At 47.3% G+C, this 18228-nt stretch overlaps 1 protein-coding gene across 1 annotated transcript; it reads right to left on the reverse strand.

The window, feature by feature from the left end:
- Window positions 1-1457: 1457 nt before the first annotated feature.
- Window positions 1458-18210, reverse strand: CIAPIN1 (cytokine induced apoptosis inhibitor 1). The gene is made up of 9 exons (XM_045442859.1): window positions 18103-18210; window positions 12281-12456; window positions 11678-11830; window positions 10149-10225; window positions 8294-8462; window positions 6773-6846; window positions 5773-5888; window positions 2692-2773; window positions 1458-2169 (listed from the first exon to the last, which is right to left on the reverse strand). Exons 2-9 carry the CDS (start codon window positions 12435-12437, stop codon window positions 2059-2061), a joined length of 939 nt encoding a protein of 312 aa, XP_045298815.1. The 5' UTR covers window positions 12438-12456; window positions 18103-18210; the 3' UTR covers window positions 1458-2058.
- Window positions 18211-18228: the final 18 nt, after the last annotated feature.

Here is an 18228-nt window from a genome sequence, read left to right on the forward strand (position 1 = left end):
CGGCAAGGCCTCTCTCCAGCCCGCTGGCCCCAACCCTGAGCCCTCCCACAGCTGCCCACATGGGACCCTTCACTACGCCAAGCGTAGCAGACAGGAGACAGGGTCATCCTTCTTGCCAGCAGCGACGGAAACGCAAAACAAGCGTCACGTCAGCAAGCGCCAGTGGCATTTGCCCAGAGCTCTGCTAGATCCGTCCCGAGACTCTATTTGGTTCAGAAGCTCGTGTCCTCGACCTGAAGGTTAGAGTTTTTTTGTCCTTCATCTTGACAACTGCAACAGAAGCAACTAACAGCATCCCAGCCATTCTCAATAAATATTAACATGAAATCTTGTCTGGGGCTGAATTAGTTTACTGTTGTGGCATAACAAATTACCACAAATCTAGGGGCTTAAGACCATACACATTTACCGCTGCAGATTTTGTGGATCAGGACTGCAGGCACAGTGAGGCCAGGCCCCTGCCCGGGTCTCACCGGCCGTAGGGGTGAAGGCCCCCTTCTCCTTGCCAGCCAGCAGGGTCTGCTCTTGGCTCCCAGAGGCCCTGCAAGGGCCTTCTCTCCACATGGCAGCTTTAGAAGGCCAGCACGAGAAACTTTTTGTTCTCTAGTTCTTTTAAAGGACCACCTGATTAAGGCAGCCCACTCAGGGTAAGCTCCCTTTTAACTGAAGGTCCATTAGGCACTTGAATGACATGTGCCAAATCCTTTTGCTTTCACCACGTGATGTAGCCTAATCACAGCAGTGATGTCCCGTCATACTCACAGGTCCTCCTTAAACTCAGGGACAGGGGATCGATCATACAAGGGGGTTGGGGTCATCTTAGGAGCCTGCCTACCAGAGGGGCTTTGGAGTGGAGTCAAACTAGAACTTAGCCACACCCATAAAATCCACCAGCAGGGACCAGGATAAACAAAAGCAGACTCAGAGAATGCAGTGCAGTTTCAAGGACAAACACCAATGAACATTTGCATTTACTGATAAAATATATAAGTCCTGGTTTCTCTCTTTCTCTCTTTTCTTTTTCTTTTTTTTTTTTTTTTTTTTTTTTAAGTAATCTCTATGCCCATCATGGGGCTCAAACTCGCAACCCTGAGATCAAGAGTCACATGTTCTACCAACTGAGCCTGCCAAGGACCCTCCAAATCCTGTTCTCTTAACTCCATAGTCTCCAACTTTTTGCCAAGATTAATTCCAAGTCTGTGTAACAAAGAGAATGAAAGATCTCCTGGTCAGAGAGATTTATTGTTGGTTCAGATTTCTGTCCTGCTTTCTTCTAAATTCTTACCACCCTGGCCTCTTCCAAAGTAGATGCAGAGAGGCCTGATCCTTAAATGTAGGACTGGCCCCACTGTGTGATACTCAGTCTCTCCAAAAAAGAAAGTTTTGTGGTCCAAGTTGAGCTCAGATGGCTGTGTCAGACCTCACACACACAAACATACCCCTCTCCACAACCAATATGCAGAAGTACACAACTTTAATGACTGTAGAGTAACAGAAACCACAGGACAGGTACGATACAGTAAAACAGGGGTGGGGTGGGGTGGGGATAAAAGGACAGAGGGACACTGAATATGATCACAGCAACCAATGGGTGATTCCTTTGGTGCCCTGAGGTCATGAGACACTTGACTCCTGTCACCAACAACTGCAGGTTGAGTAAACCACCAGCTCTGGAAGACAGGTAGTGGCACTATTGCTGAGCTTAGAATCGGGGCAGGGCCTCCGTCACAGAGTGTTAATACTCTGAGTGTGAGGTCAGCACTGTGACATCAGGAGAGGGGCCTCCTCAGGACGCACTCCCGTTCCCTCACACTAGGTGGAGAAAGAGGTCCCCTGACTCAGAGTAACCAGGCCCCATTAACCTTGGTCTTTGGATACATAGCAGCGCTGCACCCCACTGCACCCCACAGCCAGCTTCGCACTGTTTACCCAGCACCCCCTGCAATTGGAGTTCGTGCAGAGAGTGAGCACATCCAGAGGAGGTGGGAGGAACCACGGCGGTGGGACTCGAGGGGCAGGAGCTGGCCGAGGAGCAGAGGTGCGCCACGGCGGCCCCTCCTAGGCGTCACTGAGATTGCTGGCGCTCAGGAGCACCTGCTCCCCAGGTTTGAAGGCCGGCATCCCAAGGTAGGGGCAGCTGGCACAGCGGAAGGCATCGCCCAGGTAGCACTGTTGAGGGAAGAGACAGTCATACGGGGAAGTGGAGGGTCAGTGTGTCCCAGATTCATGGGCAAGAAAGGGATCCCTCGTTTCCTGACATGGCCATAGAGGCCCGATGGGAACGGCCGGTGCATATGTAGGTCCAACTGAGATCCAGATACCGAGAGTATGTAAGATCTCCGGTTTTACGAAAATCGGCGGTCTGGAGAAGCTCCTTAGAGGCCGTATTTCTATATTCTCAGCAGTTCAAATCATAGCCAAGCTCAGCCACATGGCTGAAGAGCATCCGGCCACGACGAAGTGGGAAGAACGGGGCCCAAACCGAGAAATGACAAGAGCTCCCCCCGGGGTGCGGGCATGCCAGCCCAGTCTCAGACGATGACCTCTCTCCTGCACACACATTCTCACGTATTTGCCTAATTAGATATCTGGGCAGGAAGTGAGAGCGGGAGCTAGTCTGTGCTGGGTTTAGGATGATGCCCAATACCACTGGGGGTTTTGTGAATACTGAGTAAAGATCCAGATATTTACATTTCCACAAGCCGACTTGGGCTGGGAGCTCGCCTGTTCCTTTGACTTCTCTCTTTCCAGTTCTTCTGCGAGGCCACAGGTGCTGGGGGGACATCAGTAGCTTGTGAGTGAGACGAGCCACCACCCAGGGGCTCCAAATCCTTGGCAGAGCCCAAGCCCGCCCTCACACTTTTCTCTTTACACCAGGATGTCTTAACGCACACGCCCACAGGGCCAGGCTGATGATTTAAGTGTGAGGCCGTTTAGGGAGACAGAGTGGTGGGGAGCAGGTGGCCCCGAGGGAAACGCCCTATCTACACAGGCCGGCCACTACTCAGTTTCGGCCGATTAACACACTGGGGAGAAGCAGACAGTGTTGGCACATTTTCCAAAGCTAAGGACAAACAGAAAAAACAAACAAACTGGATTTTTACTTGAAATCTCCTGATTTGTGAATGCTGGCAACTTTCACACTTAAAAAAAAAACAAAACACCGATGACTCAGCAAGCCCACACGCCACCATTTAACTTTTTACCACCCTTTCCATCCATGAAACAAATGCAAAAATACTAAGACCAGCGTTTTCCAGGTTAAGAGGACAGATTGAACTCATGCCTCTACTTTACTTTCCCTCAAGGTCCCTCCAAAACTGGAGTGAACACATAACCCCCCAACGACAGGGGCTACGGGAAAGGGGACAGCAGCAATGCGGTGCCAGGTGCTGCAAAGCAGGAGGGGAAGAAGGGACTCCGACTGAGGGGAGCTGAACTCTGAGCAGGCAGTGAGGAAGCCACCACCACGTAGGTGGCCGACCCCCAACCCACATCACACCCCAAACCCTCCAAAGGAACTGCCTGCACCAGAAAGGCCCTTCCTTCTCTGCGAATTCTAACACCCCAAAGGGAAAGACCCAGAGATACTGACTTGGCCGAGTCCCCCACAGGCCCACCCTGGCTCCTGTCACTAAAGCACAGCCAACAAACCCCCCACTGAGCTCAGGGCTCCCAGGGAGCTTTCTGTCCTCCACTCTTATCTTGGAGACAACCAAGATTCGTGGGAGGTAGAAGGCCTCTACCTCAAAGTGAGAGACCAAGCTAAAAAAAAAAAAAGAAAAAAAAGGCAACTTGGAAGAAACAGAGACTATGCAGGGAGGAAAAAACCTGCAAAGAACTATCACTAACCTCGGGAGAAAAGAGAAGAGATCACACCCACAAAATAAAAATAGGACACTGTGCTTAAAAAAAAAAAAAAGAAAAAGAAAAAAGTCAAAACAAAAATGGAATCTTAGAAATTAAAAACATGGTGGTAGAGGGGCGCCCTGGGTGAGTCAGTCAGTAAAGCTTCTGACTCTTGGTTTTGGCTCAGGTCATGACCTCATGGTTTGTGGGATCGAGCCCTGTGTCAGGTTCCCCACTAACAGTGAGGAGCCTGCTTGGGATCCTCTCTCCCCCTGCCCCTCCCCCACGTGCACACATATTAAATATTATAAGCAAATATTAAAAATAAACAAATATTAAAAAAACATAACCATGATAGAAATAAAATAACAAAAGGTGTAGAGGATAAACCTGCAGAATTTCCCAGAAAGTAAAGCATAAAGAAAATGTGAAAGAAAAAAATTTACAGGACGATTAAAGGGATCCAACATCTTGAGTAACAGGTCACAGAGAAAACAAAGAGAGAAGACAAAAATGGTATACAAAATTAAAGAACATTTCCCAAGCTATGGACGTGGCTTCTAGACTGAAAAGGTGTATCGAGTGGCTAGTGCAAGAGATGTGAACAGACCCCTCTTCAAGACATATTGCAAAATGATACTGGGGATAAAGACAATTCTACAAACTTCCAAAATGGAAAAAGAGGTCTTACAGAAAGATCAAGAAACTGAATGGCCCCAGATACCTCTTCACAGAAATGTCCTCAAAATGATGTAAGAAAATTATTTCCAATCTAGATTTCCATACCTAAATTAGCAATCATGTATGAGAATAGAAAAAAGGCATTTTTAGCCACACAGAGTGTGCAAAACAAAATTTACCTCTCAAGTAGCTTTTCTAAAAAAAAACTACTGGAGAATGGACTCTACCAAGAGAAAAGAGAAAACCAAGAAAGAAGCAAGGGACACAAAAAACGGACAAGCTAACGTAAGGCAGACGGAAGGGAACCCTCAGGGGAACAGTGAAGGGGACTCCCAAGATTTCCGCACTGCTGGGGACAAGGTCACACGTGGGCACGGGGCAGGGGCACGAGAGACAGACACACTGAAGGCTGCCACTGTCACCAACCAAACTGCCATCAGGCCACTCTCTTACCCGAGGGCGGGCAAGCCAGCCCAGGGCCTTGGCTTATGTTGACCGTGTGCGGGCGACACTCAGCATGCCCTCCCCCCACACCCGGAGGCTCTGCCGAGGACACGTGTGTTCTGCCGTGGTTGCTCCGCACAGGAGAGCTCTGGTCCCAGCGGGTTTGGATCAGAACATGTAGAGCAGTCCCTCCCTCTGACCACACGTCTGCTGGTCGCCAGTCACTGCGTCACTCTGCGGCCCTGCCAGTGCTCTCCCTGTGCCAGGCCCTTGGTTTCCGAGAACTCCCTCGTGACTCTTCCTACCGACTCCCCTGGAAGGGACCCAGTCCAGACGAGACTGCAGATCTTATCTTTCACCGGGAGACTTCACAGATGTGGAATAATGACCTGTCCTTGCCTCATCGGGGGTGGGCTTACTACTCAGGTCTTCACGACTGAGGAATGTATTATTTGGAGCTTCGCACTAGGTGGTAAACTATCAAATAAGCCAAGAATGATTAACATAAACTTGGGAGAATGGTAATTTGTGACGAGAGGGAGCAAGACGCAGCTGAGGGAGCCTGTCGAGCGGACTTCTGAGATACTAGTCATGTTTCCGATTCTTCACCTGGGTAATCAGTACACAGGTGTTCATTTCATTACTGTTTAAAGTGTACCTGATTAAAAAAGTCCTCTGTATATATGATAGATTTCACTATAAAATATATATTTTAACAACAGTCAAGTATTCCTATTCCTTGAGACTCAAGAAGCCACTAGAAGCAGCCCGGCAGACCCTGCTTCTGCCAGCACTCACCAATTTTTGCAGGCCTTCCTCTTTTTCCCTTCTCCACATGAAGGAGCCCGCAGGGAAGCTGGATCCGGCTTCTTAAAATCTTCTGGATCCAGCAGCTCATCGGAGTCGATGAGATCCTGGAGAGTGTTCGAAGAAGTTAGTGACACGGTCACGATCTCTGCTAACAGAAGGCTGAAAAAAGGGTTGTGGTGGCAGCGGGTTTACAGGGTCCACGTAAAGAGGGTCTCCACTGCCCTATTCTGGGCTGATCATCACACTCCAGCTGACCACTGGAGGGATCTAAACTATGTCCACAGAAGATGCATTCGGTTGTGAGGGGACTGGGAAGTAATTTACAATGTGCAGAGAATGTGAGTGCGTGTGTATGTAGGGAGGGAGCAGGAAGAACAAAAAGAGAAGTGTTATGTTTATTCAAATATATGAAGGGCTGTCATGTGAAAAAGGGAATGAAATATGTTTTATATCATTCCCGAGAAAAAGACAAATAACGATACATACATGTGTGCAATTCTTTGATAAATGTGTGGACAATTCATCTGTAAGCTCTACGGGGGCATGAACCGTAGCCTGTCCTGCTATCTCCAGAATTTCAACAGTCGCAGAAATAAAGAACTTTACTATAGACAGTACTGATCAAAGATGGGAAAGTGTTGCTCTTAAGACAGTGAGCGTTCAGTGACTTGCCCAGACAAAGGAGCCAATAAAATAAAGCTGACAAACTTTTTTCAGGTTCACGCATGCCCACAAGAATCTTTAACATATCACATGAAGTGAGAACAAGAAAACCTGTGAGGAAAAGAGATGCTGAAAAAGAAATGTAAAATGCCACCAATGCGGAGTTCCCTCCTGAATCAAAAATGCCAGTGACAGGCACAGCCGCAGTGCTGGGCTTTACGGCTGCAAGTCCGGAGAGGCCACTCCCAATGACGACCATTCATACCCGCAGCGAGGCCTACAAGAAAGCAGCGCAGAGCCCGCAGTGCCCACAGTGCCCGCTCACCACGCTCTCGTCCTCCATGTCGTTGGCTGAGAGGGTCCAGAGCTTGGCCGCTGCAGGGTCCACGGCAGGCTTCACTGAGTCCAACCCACAAAAGAAAAAGAGCTCCATAAAAGCAGCCAGAGACAAACCACAGGCATACGTGAGCCTTCTACTGAGACTCTGGGAGGGGACGCTGGACTGGGAGTCAAAAGGATTGGGTCCGAGGCCCAGCTCTACCACTTAGAGAAGGCACGGCCTGGGGCCGATCGCTTTGCAGTGACAGAAGCCATCATTTGCTAAGCACTTGCTTTGTGTCAGATACTATGGTAAGTATTTCATATATGCTACCTAATTAAATCCTGGTAAGAATCTTACAAGCTAAGTATGTGGTGTCCTAATTTTATAGGTGAGGAAGCTGGTTCCCACATTTAGGCCACTTTTACAGTAAAGAGCCACAAACAGGAGTCTGTCCAATGCTTCTGACTTCACTCCATGTTGCTGTGTCCTTATCTTCGTTTCCACCCCTAGAACCTGGGGCTAATCGTACTCCCTACACTTACTGCAGGGAGATCTGAAGATCAGAGAGAAAGTTGCCAAAAACCATCATAAATAGCAAAGCTTCTGACTCACGTGAACCTGTCACGTACAAGAAAATCGGCTCCAGAGCCGGTGGCGGTGGTGTAACACAAACCAGCTGCAGACACAAGCCTCACACCTCCCGGCTCTATCTGGGTCAGGGGTGGGGTGCAAGGAAGGCCCTGAAAGAGCGGAGCCCCGAGTCTGTGGGCAGGTCCTCAGATGGGCCTTGGGGGTAAGTGCATCTCCACAGATCACTGTGCAGCTGAATGCTCAGGCCTTCCGCAAGGCAAACCGCTCATCGAAGCCGTCCCTACCCATTCTGGAACCATGACTCCGAAGACTGGGATTCCAGAGGATTTCTTAAAGATTTTGGCTGGCCAGTCAAAGCAGAGTAGTGTGAACGTACCTGTAAATTTTCACATATTTCACAGCTGGGACAATTTCTCTCAATTCGGGCCTCATGTAATAGTGATCAGAAGGGTGAAGGGGTGGCAAAGGGCAAGTGCAACTTTCTGAGGAGAAATCTGTTCACAAGTGGCTTAAGATCCTCAAAGTAAGAGAAGCTGACTTTACTAGCATGGAAAAGACAGGAAGAGGAGCAGGGCACTCTTAGTGGCCATGACCACCAGTGGGAGATCTTCTGAGAATAAATGTCATGGTTCTGGGGTGTGGAAAGACTTTGTGAGCTAAACCACATGCTCAGGCCTCTAGAATCTGGAGGCCTCAGTGTCTTCTGGTGCAGAAGGGGTTGAATTAAGTAATACCTATGCATTATGTCAGATGTGGATCTGAATCTGCCCAGGACAACAGTACATTAAACATTCTTCCATTAGGAAATGACTGAAATTAAGGAAGGAGTGGTCCTCTAGAGATATCACTGCCTCTATTCAGATCTCTGGCTCAATGTCTCATATGTCCTTCTAGGCCCACCTGGACAGAACAAGGTCCTCAGGCCAGTCTTACCTGGAGGAGAAGACTTCTTGGCAATAGAAAGCTTCAGTTGACTAGAGGAACCCACTTCAAAGTTGGGTTTTTTGCCTGTGATGCGCACAGAGAGCAAGCTGTCACTTTGGTAACCCAGATGTTCCTGGACAGACTGTACCTCTTCGGGGCTCAAGGGTTCCCGCAGCAGCTGGAATTCAAGACACCAAAAGCATTAGTCCACACTCTTTCCACAAAATAACGTTGTACTATGTCTACCTATACAGGTGTCAAATACTCATTTCTGTGTACTAAGCATATAGTAGCACCAGATGACAGATGTCACCTCATGCCTCACGTTCGGTTTCTCAGTGACCTGTCCCCTAGAGTGTCATTCCGTCTGTGTGCTTACTTTGAGCCAACCCTAAATTATTTACCAGACACCTGTCTATTAGGTACAAGGCACTATGCCAGTCATTCTGCGGGTTGTAATGATTATGATTATGATTATGAAGATGAATCAGACATGTTGAACAGACATGTTGAAAAGGATCACAGCCTACAGCAGGGAAGCATGCCCACAACAAAGAGAGTGGAAATGAATTAGAGAAAAAGGACCATGCGGGAGGGAAATGTTTTCTCGGGAAGAAGTAGCAGACGATTGATAAAGGTAGAAAAAAATGTGGAAATGCCACCTCTCTGCCCAACAACTACAGGATGGTTGAATAAATCTTAGCCCATCCATAGCACTCAATATTGTCACATCATCATTAAGGATGAGGGGCAATGCACTGAAGGTGGGCAAATGTCAAAGATATTTAGGGGTGCCTGGGGGGCTCAGTCAGTTAAGTGTCTGACTCTTGGTTTCAGCTCAGGTCATGATTTCATGGGTTCATGAAATCATGAAATCCCCCATATGGGACTCTGCACTGACAGTGTGGAACTTGCTTGGGATTCTCTCTCTGCCCCTCCCCTGCTCGTGCTCTCTCTCTCTCTCAAAATAAATAAATAAACATTAAAAAAAAAGACATTTAAAGGTGGGGGGAAAAGCTAGTGACTGAACAATGTATATATACAACCTTATTTACACTTAAAAAAGTCTCTCTTACACACACGTGTAAATATATAAAAAAGGTCTTAGCAGCCACACACAAAAAATGTGTTGGTGGCTTCCTCTGGGAAGGGAAGCGTGAGGAAGGCCTGCACGTCACTTTATGTTTATATGCTCTAGTATTAATTGAATTTTGATGAGCATCTCTTATTTAGAATATAAAACAGAAACCCGAAACTAAGAAAAAAATAAAGAGTGGGTGTAAAGAAACTAAGGCCCTAGGTCATGTGGCAAACAGGTGGTATTACCAGTGATCATGGTATAGCACTCACCTCTCACATAAGAAAACTTCAACATCAAAGAAGAATGTAGAAATATGAACACCTCCATTTAACCTCAGTATTTCTACTGAACTATCAGAGACGGCATTCCCATCCCCACCCTCCAACCTGCTCCAGCCTCCCACCAAATATCTGAGGATGGTCCCGGTGCCTGTGTCGCTCTTGGGCCTAGGATTTGTGTCCATTAAGGGACCTGTGTTGCGCTCTCCCTGCCACCGTGGCCACCACCCCCACACCAGTACTGAGACTGGAACACGCCCCAACCCACATGGGCGCAAGCTGAGTCTCTTCAAAGGACAGGTGTTCCAGAAAGTTCTGTCTTTTACGGCATCACGTATCTTAGACACAAAGCACTTCCCGGCTTGCTTCCTAGTGTACGCAACACTGTGCACCTCACCTTCAGGGCTGTTACTCCCCTGAGTTTCTCTGTACTGACTCACAGAGATCCTGGGTGTGGTCGCCCAAGGCTTCAATTCCCAGCAAAGAACGTTGTCTACCAACATACCTCTTTCACTTCCACGAGACCAGAAAGAGTCAGGGCCGAGCACAGCTTAGATGTCGTTCTCACTTTGCTATTGTTAACTGCCGAGAGGAAAACCCCAATTAGTACTTCATGGGACAAAGCAGGGAAAATAATAAAGGCTCCATCCGATTTGGGTCAGCAGCCAATAAAACAGAAATGGTGAAGGCATTCTGACACATGCTTTTGGTTGGTCAAAGTGCTCTTACCTGTGCTCTTAAGTGTCATATAATACTTCCATTGTTACTGTTTCTTCTCACTCTTGGCTTCTTGGAAATACCTTCCAGGGGATGTTGGATAATGAGTGAGGAAGAGGCTGAGGAAACGTAAGGCACTGACGTTCTCTCTGTACACTTCTGGCAGACACTGTGTGCAGCCACCCGAACTCTACATTCCCAGCAAAGAATGCTGGTCATCTGCGGTCTGCGTCTCAAATTTATACGTCCGCACAAACACCTCTACGCATTTCAAAATACATTCATTCTCTTACTGTGTTTTAAGTTAAGTCATCACATATTGATGGAAAAAGTTAAAAAATTCAGAATTGGACGGTGTTTTGACAGCTTCACCACGGAGCAAAAACGAGAGGCTTTTACCTCCTGGATTCCATCATTAGTTTCACATGAGTCAATAAGACCACTCATCACTCCCAGACTTCCAGTCATTATTTTCTAACTTGTTATGCTGAAATAACTATAGGTGCATAGAAAGTTTTGTTTTGCTTTGTTTTAAAAAGGGCCGTTCGCCTCATTCCCCCCCCATGGTAACATCTGACGAGATCGGGTGCATTCAGGGTGGTATGGCCGTAGACGCCCCCGCCATGGTAACATCTCACAACTACAGCACACCGGTGAAGACCAGGAAATTGTCACCGGGAGTCCACGGTGCTACCCAGATGTCATCAGTTTTACGTGAGCTTGCTTGCGTGTGTGCAGCTCTGTGCAACCTTACCACACTTGCAGCTTTGTGTGAGCACTACCACAGTGAGGATCCAGGATGCTCCATCACATGGAGCCCTCTGACGACCCCTTTACCGCCTCACACATCCTCTGCCTCCCGCTCCTAACCCGTGGCGATCCTCAATGTGGTCCATCGCTATAACTTTGCTATTTCAAGAATGTTGCGTGAACAGAAGCACACAGCATGCAACCTTCTGAGCCTGGCTTTTTCTCACTCGGCACGATTCCCTGGAGAGTCATCCAAGTTGCTGTACGTATGAGGAGCTTATTCCTTTTTGTTGCTCCAGAGTTTTCCACGGTATGGACGTACCACAGTTTAACCAGCCAGCCTGTTGAAGGACCCAGCCATTGTCAGATGGGCAGTTTCCTTCTATTTTACTACCGAACGGATCAAAGGTCACAATTCCTTCAGGTGCCCTGCTTCAGATTTGTACAATCATTTACCACCAAGGAGAAGGATCTCCAAATGATACCTCCTACTCAGAGAGATGCAGTAAACATACCTAAAGATGGAACGCTGTTAAATTCTAGTCTTTCAAAGGAAGATTTCCTTACCTACAGCTGTCTCTACTGGCTCTTTCAGAAAGAGACATCCACCCGGCCGAAGGATCCGGGCCATCTCAGCCAAAATCTCAGCGCTGTGCAGAGTGGTGCTCCCAGGAATTACACCCGACAAAATAACGTCAAAGCTAGATTCTTTGTGGGCAGCTGAAAAGAAGGAAGACTCTACTCAGCAAGCACCTGGGCCCCAGAGGCAATCTGCCAACCCCTGCCAAGCCTCCCTCGAGGGCTGCAGGCCTGACCCTGGAAGAATGAACATCGCCCCCTCAAGCAAATGTTAAGAGGCATCCTAGCAAGAGGGGCAATGAAGCTGCTGTTCTCCCTCAGCCTTACTAATTTTGTATCCTTTCCTATGTTTAGGGAAAGGAGCAAAAAAGAAAGGTGGCTTAAAAAATGCAGAATATTTAATAAGAAACAACAGACTTCTACAAATCAACTACACTCTGAAGTCCACTGTATCTCAACTGAAAAACAGCAGCGTGGCCACCCACTGCTATCGTCTGCCACCCAAAACAACTCAGACATTGAGGAACCACACAAATGCAGCATCCCACCAACCCCTGCCGCCCTGCAAAGATGATGTGTGCAGGCACTCACACTGCAACAGCTGGCTGATGTTTTCCACAGACACCTGGCCCTCGCCGCCGGTTAACGTTCGAAGCTTCTCCACCAGATCTTTTAGAGCCTCCGCCGGGGATGACTGATCCCAGATCACTGCCACAAACTGGCCAGCTGAGACCCCGTAATCTGCCATTCCTGCAGTGCCGAGGGACCTACAGATGACGAGACAAAGGAAAGTCAAGACGGAGCAGAGACAAAAGCATAATTTAATCCATGAGGAACCATCAAATGTGATTAGAATCACAACCTTAATTCGGACCTCTTGCCAGGGAATGCTGACCACATTAGAATATCTTCTGTAGATGCTAGAGAGGTGAAGAAATGAACCCATCTCAATGGATCATAACCCCAACTTTCCCAAACAAGGCAGGTTGCTTCCCTGATGAGAGGCCTGTCTTGGCAGTCAAGTTAGGAAGTTGAAGGCAGAAAGATTATTTCTGCTTTGATTTGAGACAACTCAGCTTGAACAGAATATAAAACACACAAGATGCTCATTAGGCAAAAGTAGGACTCAGTAAAGAAGGCCAATAAATGGGCAGATATAACCCAACCACAAGCTTAATGTTTCTTTAGAAAAAAGACAACATATTTATTTTTTTTTTAATTTTTTAATGTTTATTTATTTTTGAGAGACAGAGGGATACAGTGCAAGCCGGGGAGGGGCAGAGAGAGAGGGAGACACAGAATCCAAAGCAGGCTCCAGGCTCCCAGCTGTCAGCACGGAGCCTGACGCGGGACTTGAACCCACAAACTGTGAGATCATGACCTGAGCTGAAGTCAGATGCTTAACAGACTGAGCCACCCAGGTGCCCCAGAAGACAACATATTTAAATTTAGCAAATTGAATAATGATATTTTCCCTTTCTTCAAAATATGAAAATTCAATTCCATTGAATCTGCAATGATCAATACTACCTACTGTCTTTAACGTTTAATGTTAGTTACCCAGACTGTTCAAAACACTTAAAATACATTATCTCAACTGAACCTCAGCACAACCTTAAACTAAATATTTCCATTTTACAGCTACAAAACTGAAGCCATGGACTTGCCAGGTCACACAACTAATAAATGTTGTGAGATAAAGACCTGGAATTTGAATCCAAATCCATAGGACTGTAAAGCCCATGCTTTTAACCTATGGAAATCCCCTCCCCCCACCACCCTGAGGCAACTTTCTCTTCCACTGGATACTGAGATGAGTCTAGAATGTGCTCACAATGAAATCAGGTCAGGCGATAGCATTCTACTTGGCTCCTCCTTTCTTTCTTAAACATTAATGCCACCAAGTTTCCAACCTAAAATAGCTCCAATAAATGGCATAAAGGCAGAAGCCGTGGTAGCCAGGTCAAGCATGGATCAGTGTTGTGCTGAACACTCCTGTCTTCTGCAGAAGTGGCTAACTCAGTCACAATTATGCCACCACAGGCACTCGGACTAAACTTAAGCCACGTCCACTACATTCTTCCGTCCTCAAAAATATTCACTTCAGGGGCGCCTGGGTGGCTCAGTCCGTTGAGAGCCAGACTTCAGCTCAGGTCGTGATCTCGTGGTTCATGGGTTTGAGCCCCGCGTCAGGCTCTGTGCTGACAGCTTGGAGCCCGGAGCCTGCTTCGGATTCTGGGTCTCCCTCTCTTTCTGCACCTCCCCTGCTCACACTCTCTCTCTCTCAAAAATAAAACAATAAAAACTTAAAAATATTCACTTCAAACGACCTGCTCCTCCACCTACAAATCTTAGCCAAATTAGCCAGTCATCCTTAAATACTATAGTACTTTGGTTTTGTCACTCACTTCCTAAAGAAGTTTATTTTCTAGGTGAAATCAAGTCTTCTTCTGGAATCAGGTCCTCCATAAATAATCTGGCTCCACCTGGATCTCCCACTTCTCCAAAGTGAATCCCTCCCTGTTCTATGAAAAACCTTTGCCTTTTTGCTTTCATCATACCTTTTATCCAATTGCTTCCATGTAAAATGTCCACTTCTTATTATCCCGACCTGACTGCAAGCCCCAGTAAAAAGGATGCCAAGTATTATCAGACAAGCAACATTCCTTAGTCACTGAATCGTTTTTAAATCCTTAAAAAGTACACAATAAAGAAATGAAACTTTTTTAAAATGTTTTTTTTTCAACGTTTTTTATTTATTTTTTGGGACAGAGAGAGACAGAGCATGAAAGGGGGGGGGGCAGAGAGAGAGGGAGACACAGAATCGGAAACAGGCTCCAGGCTCTGAGCCATCAGCCCAGAGCCTGACGGGGGGCTCGAACTCACAGACCGCGAGATCGTGACCTGGCTGAAGTCGGACGCTTAACCGACTGCGCCACCCAGGCGCCCCAAGAAATGAAACTTTTAAGCTTTTAACAGGCACAGGATGTTGAGGAAGAACTCCCTCAAACATATTTTTTTTAAGTTTATTTATTTATTGTGAGAGAGAGAGAGAGTGCATGTAAACAGGGGAGGGAGGGAGGAGGGAGGGAAGGGGTCGGGGTGGGGGATCCCAAGCAGGCTCCATGCTGTCAGCACAGAAGATCCAGCCAGGGAAAATAGGACCATGGATTGCTGGGCATCAGATTATAAGAAATAAAGAACTTGTTTCTAGAATGATGTTGGCACCAGGTTCTCTGCTGGGACAATAGAAAGTGACCAGCTCCCTGCCCACCAGCAACAACTACAAACCTTACACTGTACTCACAGAAAAAGCATCAAGAAAGAAGGTGCACGTTTATTAGAGCAAAACAAAAAGCCAGGTGTCTAGACCTTTTCAGCAACCTTAAATGGAGGCAGTTTCTACAGAGCACAGGTTTCGAATACAGATGAACTGGGCTTCTATCGACCACTGGACTGTCTACTTAGTACATGACCATGGGTTAGTTATTAGCCTCTTTTCCCATCAATAAAGAATAATAATCTCCTATTTTGCAAGGCTGCTGTACGAAGCAAATGAGAAGAGAAGAATATGCAAAACATATTTTATGCAGATCCTCAGCAGGGTCTGCTGCACAGAGCTCAACAAAATAATATTCTAAGGGAACTCTTAGTTTTTGGTGGCCAGTTGCTTTGCCTTTGCTTCAAGGAGTCCCTATAAAACCTGTTCTTTCTCCTCAGCTATGCCCACTGAGGACTCCCCAGGGAGAGATGTGAGGCTTCTTTCTCACTGTTAGAATTACACAGAAGAGCTGCACTTTATGACATCTTAGGCACTACTCCAGTGGGACTGTGTCAGCACATTAGAAGGATGTAAAATGCTTTGCGTTCCATATCCCCCCCAAACTTATCTTCTCTGGCAAGAGGGAGCTCATAAAATACATTTACTAATCATTAACCCTCAAAACGCAGACATAGCCACCACTCTTGGCCAGCATTTTCCGAATAAAATGGGACACAACGTTCTTTAAAGTATCTAAAAGCCAAAGTGTGATACCTGTCATCGTCAGAGTTCTGTGTGGCTGTCAATCTGCCTTTTTAAAGCAACTCTAAGGAAAAAATGTCCGGCACCTAAGTCAACATACTTACAAGTGTGACTCAGTTTCATCTCTAAAAAGAGGTGGAGTTGAAGAAGGCATTGTCACGTAACTGGCCTTGTTAAGCACTGCTCCAGCACTGCCTGCTACACACAAGTGCCCATGGCTCTTCTAAAATGCTACTGGCAGGCAGGGAAAGCAGACGTCTGAAAACAACTTCTGGAGATGAACTTGTTTATTTCTAAGGTACCCAATAAACAGCAAATCTTGAGGCATTTGGCTCCTCTGAAGGATGAAGGGAGCCAGAAGAAAAAAAAAGAAGATTGGGGCACCTGGGTGGCTCAGTCAGTTGAGCAACCGACTTTGGGTCAGGTCATGATCTCACAGTTCATGAGTTCAAGCCCCTCATCGGGCTTGGGCTATCAGCACAGAGCCTGCTTCAGATTTTCTGTCCCCCCACCCCTCTCTCTCTGCCGCTGCCCCAATAAAAACATTTTTTAAAAATAAGAAAAAAAAAATAAGATTGAAGTTTGCATACCAGTTCTTACCAAGGATCAATCCTTTTAAGTCAGGCGGCTAAAAACTTCTAAGAATACCGAAAGTTCTCAAAAAGGAAACATTTAAATGTAATGAGTGTGTGTGTGCGCGCGCGCGCGCTCACACACACACGCTCACACACACACACACACACACACACAGAAAAAGAGGTGATAATCGGCAAGAAAACAAGAAACTCAAAGGAAAATGGAAGACTGTCTCCAGACAATTAGGTATGTGTCAAGAATTAAGAATTTCAGGAAGGATACCCCAGAGCTAGAATTTCCACAGGAAAGGCTCATTTGAGGATCGGTGGACAGAACTCAGAAAACAAAACCTCACAGATCAGTAGTGTTTTAATGAAATCCAGAGCTGTGGATCTGAAATTTTAACATCTGGGGAGTAGTTCTGGCTCAGATGGGCTTTCTCCACATCCAGGCAGGGGAGGGCAAGATGTTTTGAAAAGACTAGTTGATAAGCATTGTGCAAAAGAGATACAAAGACAAGGGTCTAACTGCAAACACAAAATTTACAGAATGACATGCTTTGTTCCTGTCATCAGTTATTCCTAACATGGAAACCATGTACTTTTCCCTGTTAATATGAAGCCTTCCCTGATGACAGATATCACACGGAGGCACTCTGCATTTACACTTCAGTTTAGTGCCTGGTCCATGACCTCCCTGAGTCATTCAGAGATCGGCACTTAATGTCAGAATGGACATCACCAACCTTTCCTAAACTTGCAGAGTCTACAAGTCACCTGGGGGCTTTGTTAAAATAAGATTCCTGGACGGCACCCAGATGTACTGAATCAACACTCCAGGAGAAAGACATGGGTACCCAATTTATTAGCAAGCATCCTGGATGGTTCTTTTGATCTGGCAAGTTTGGGAAATATTAAATTATACTGCTGAAAAGATGACCACAGGCCCGAAATGGAGCCACTTGTGCTAAGCACACATCATCAACAAACCGAAACTAACAGCTAACTTAATTGTGGTTTCTACCTTCTCCAGGAATGTAATCTCAATTCAGGGGTCAGTTTGGAATTTTACAGTCAGCATTAGTAAGGTAATCTGCCTAACAGACCCCTTCTGTCCCCTTGCCTGAAATAATCCCCTCCCCCCATTATAACTTCCCTGTCTCACCCCCTCTGCCTTTAAGAAAAACCTTTCCTTTACTTGGGATGGGATGCTGCCCAATTCATGAATTGTTCAATAAAGCCAATTAGATCTTTAAAAGTTACTCGGTTACTTTTTTGTTATTTAATAACACCAACTCCACACTTTGGAGATTCTGGCAAGTCACTGGCTCAAAATTACAACCTGGGGGTTAAGTACCCCACCTCCCCCAAAGACCGAGGCTTCAGCTCCCCCAGTGTTTGAGACGAGGGCCTGAGGTCCAAGGTCACAACGGCTGGCTATTAGCAGAAGCGGGTCTTGAAGGACCCAGGTCTTGGGGACGCAAGGTCAAGGCTCCTCCTTCTCAGCGCGCTGACTTCGGAGCCTCAGACCTCGGGCCGGCAGCGCATGAGAGGAGGCAGCCCGGGAAGGTCAGAAGCCACCACAGCGCAGGAGCCCGAGACAGGCAGGGCCGGCCGGCCCTCCCCCCTCCCCCCCCCCATACGGGCTCCCCCGGGGAAAAGCCCGCCGTGCTCCCCTGGGAGGTGGTCATGGCTCCGTGTCCACCGAGGAACGGGGCTGGGAATAGGAAACAAGAGGCTCCAGGGGCGAGGATGGGCCGGAAGGGGACGGCTGGGGAGACCGGGTTCCTGGGCCGCAACTCAACGACGCTCACCTGCCTCTCGGGGCTCGCTCCCGGCTTCTTCACGGCAGCCGGCTTCGCACCTCGCGCCTCTCGCGATATGAGGACTCTGCGGGAGCGCGGGTAGGGCGGAAGTGGCCTTGGCGAGCTCCCGGGTGT

The sequence above is a fragment of the Leopardus geoffroyi genome, chromosome E2 (genome assembly GCF_018350155.1).
Source record: "Leopardus geoffroyi isolate Oge1 chromosome E2, O.geoffroyi_Oge1_pat1.0, whole genome shotgun sequence".
NCBI classification, from domain to species: Eukaryota; Metazoa; Chordata; class Mammalia; order Carnivora; family Felidae; genus Leopardus; species Leopardus geoffroyi.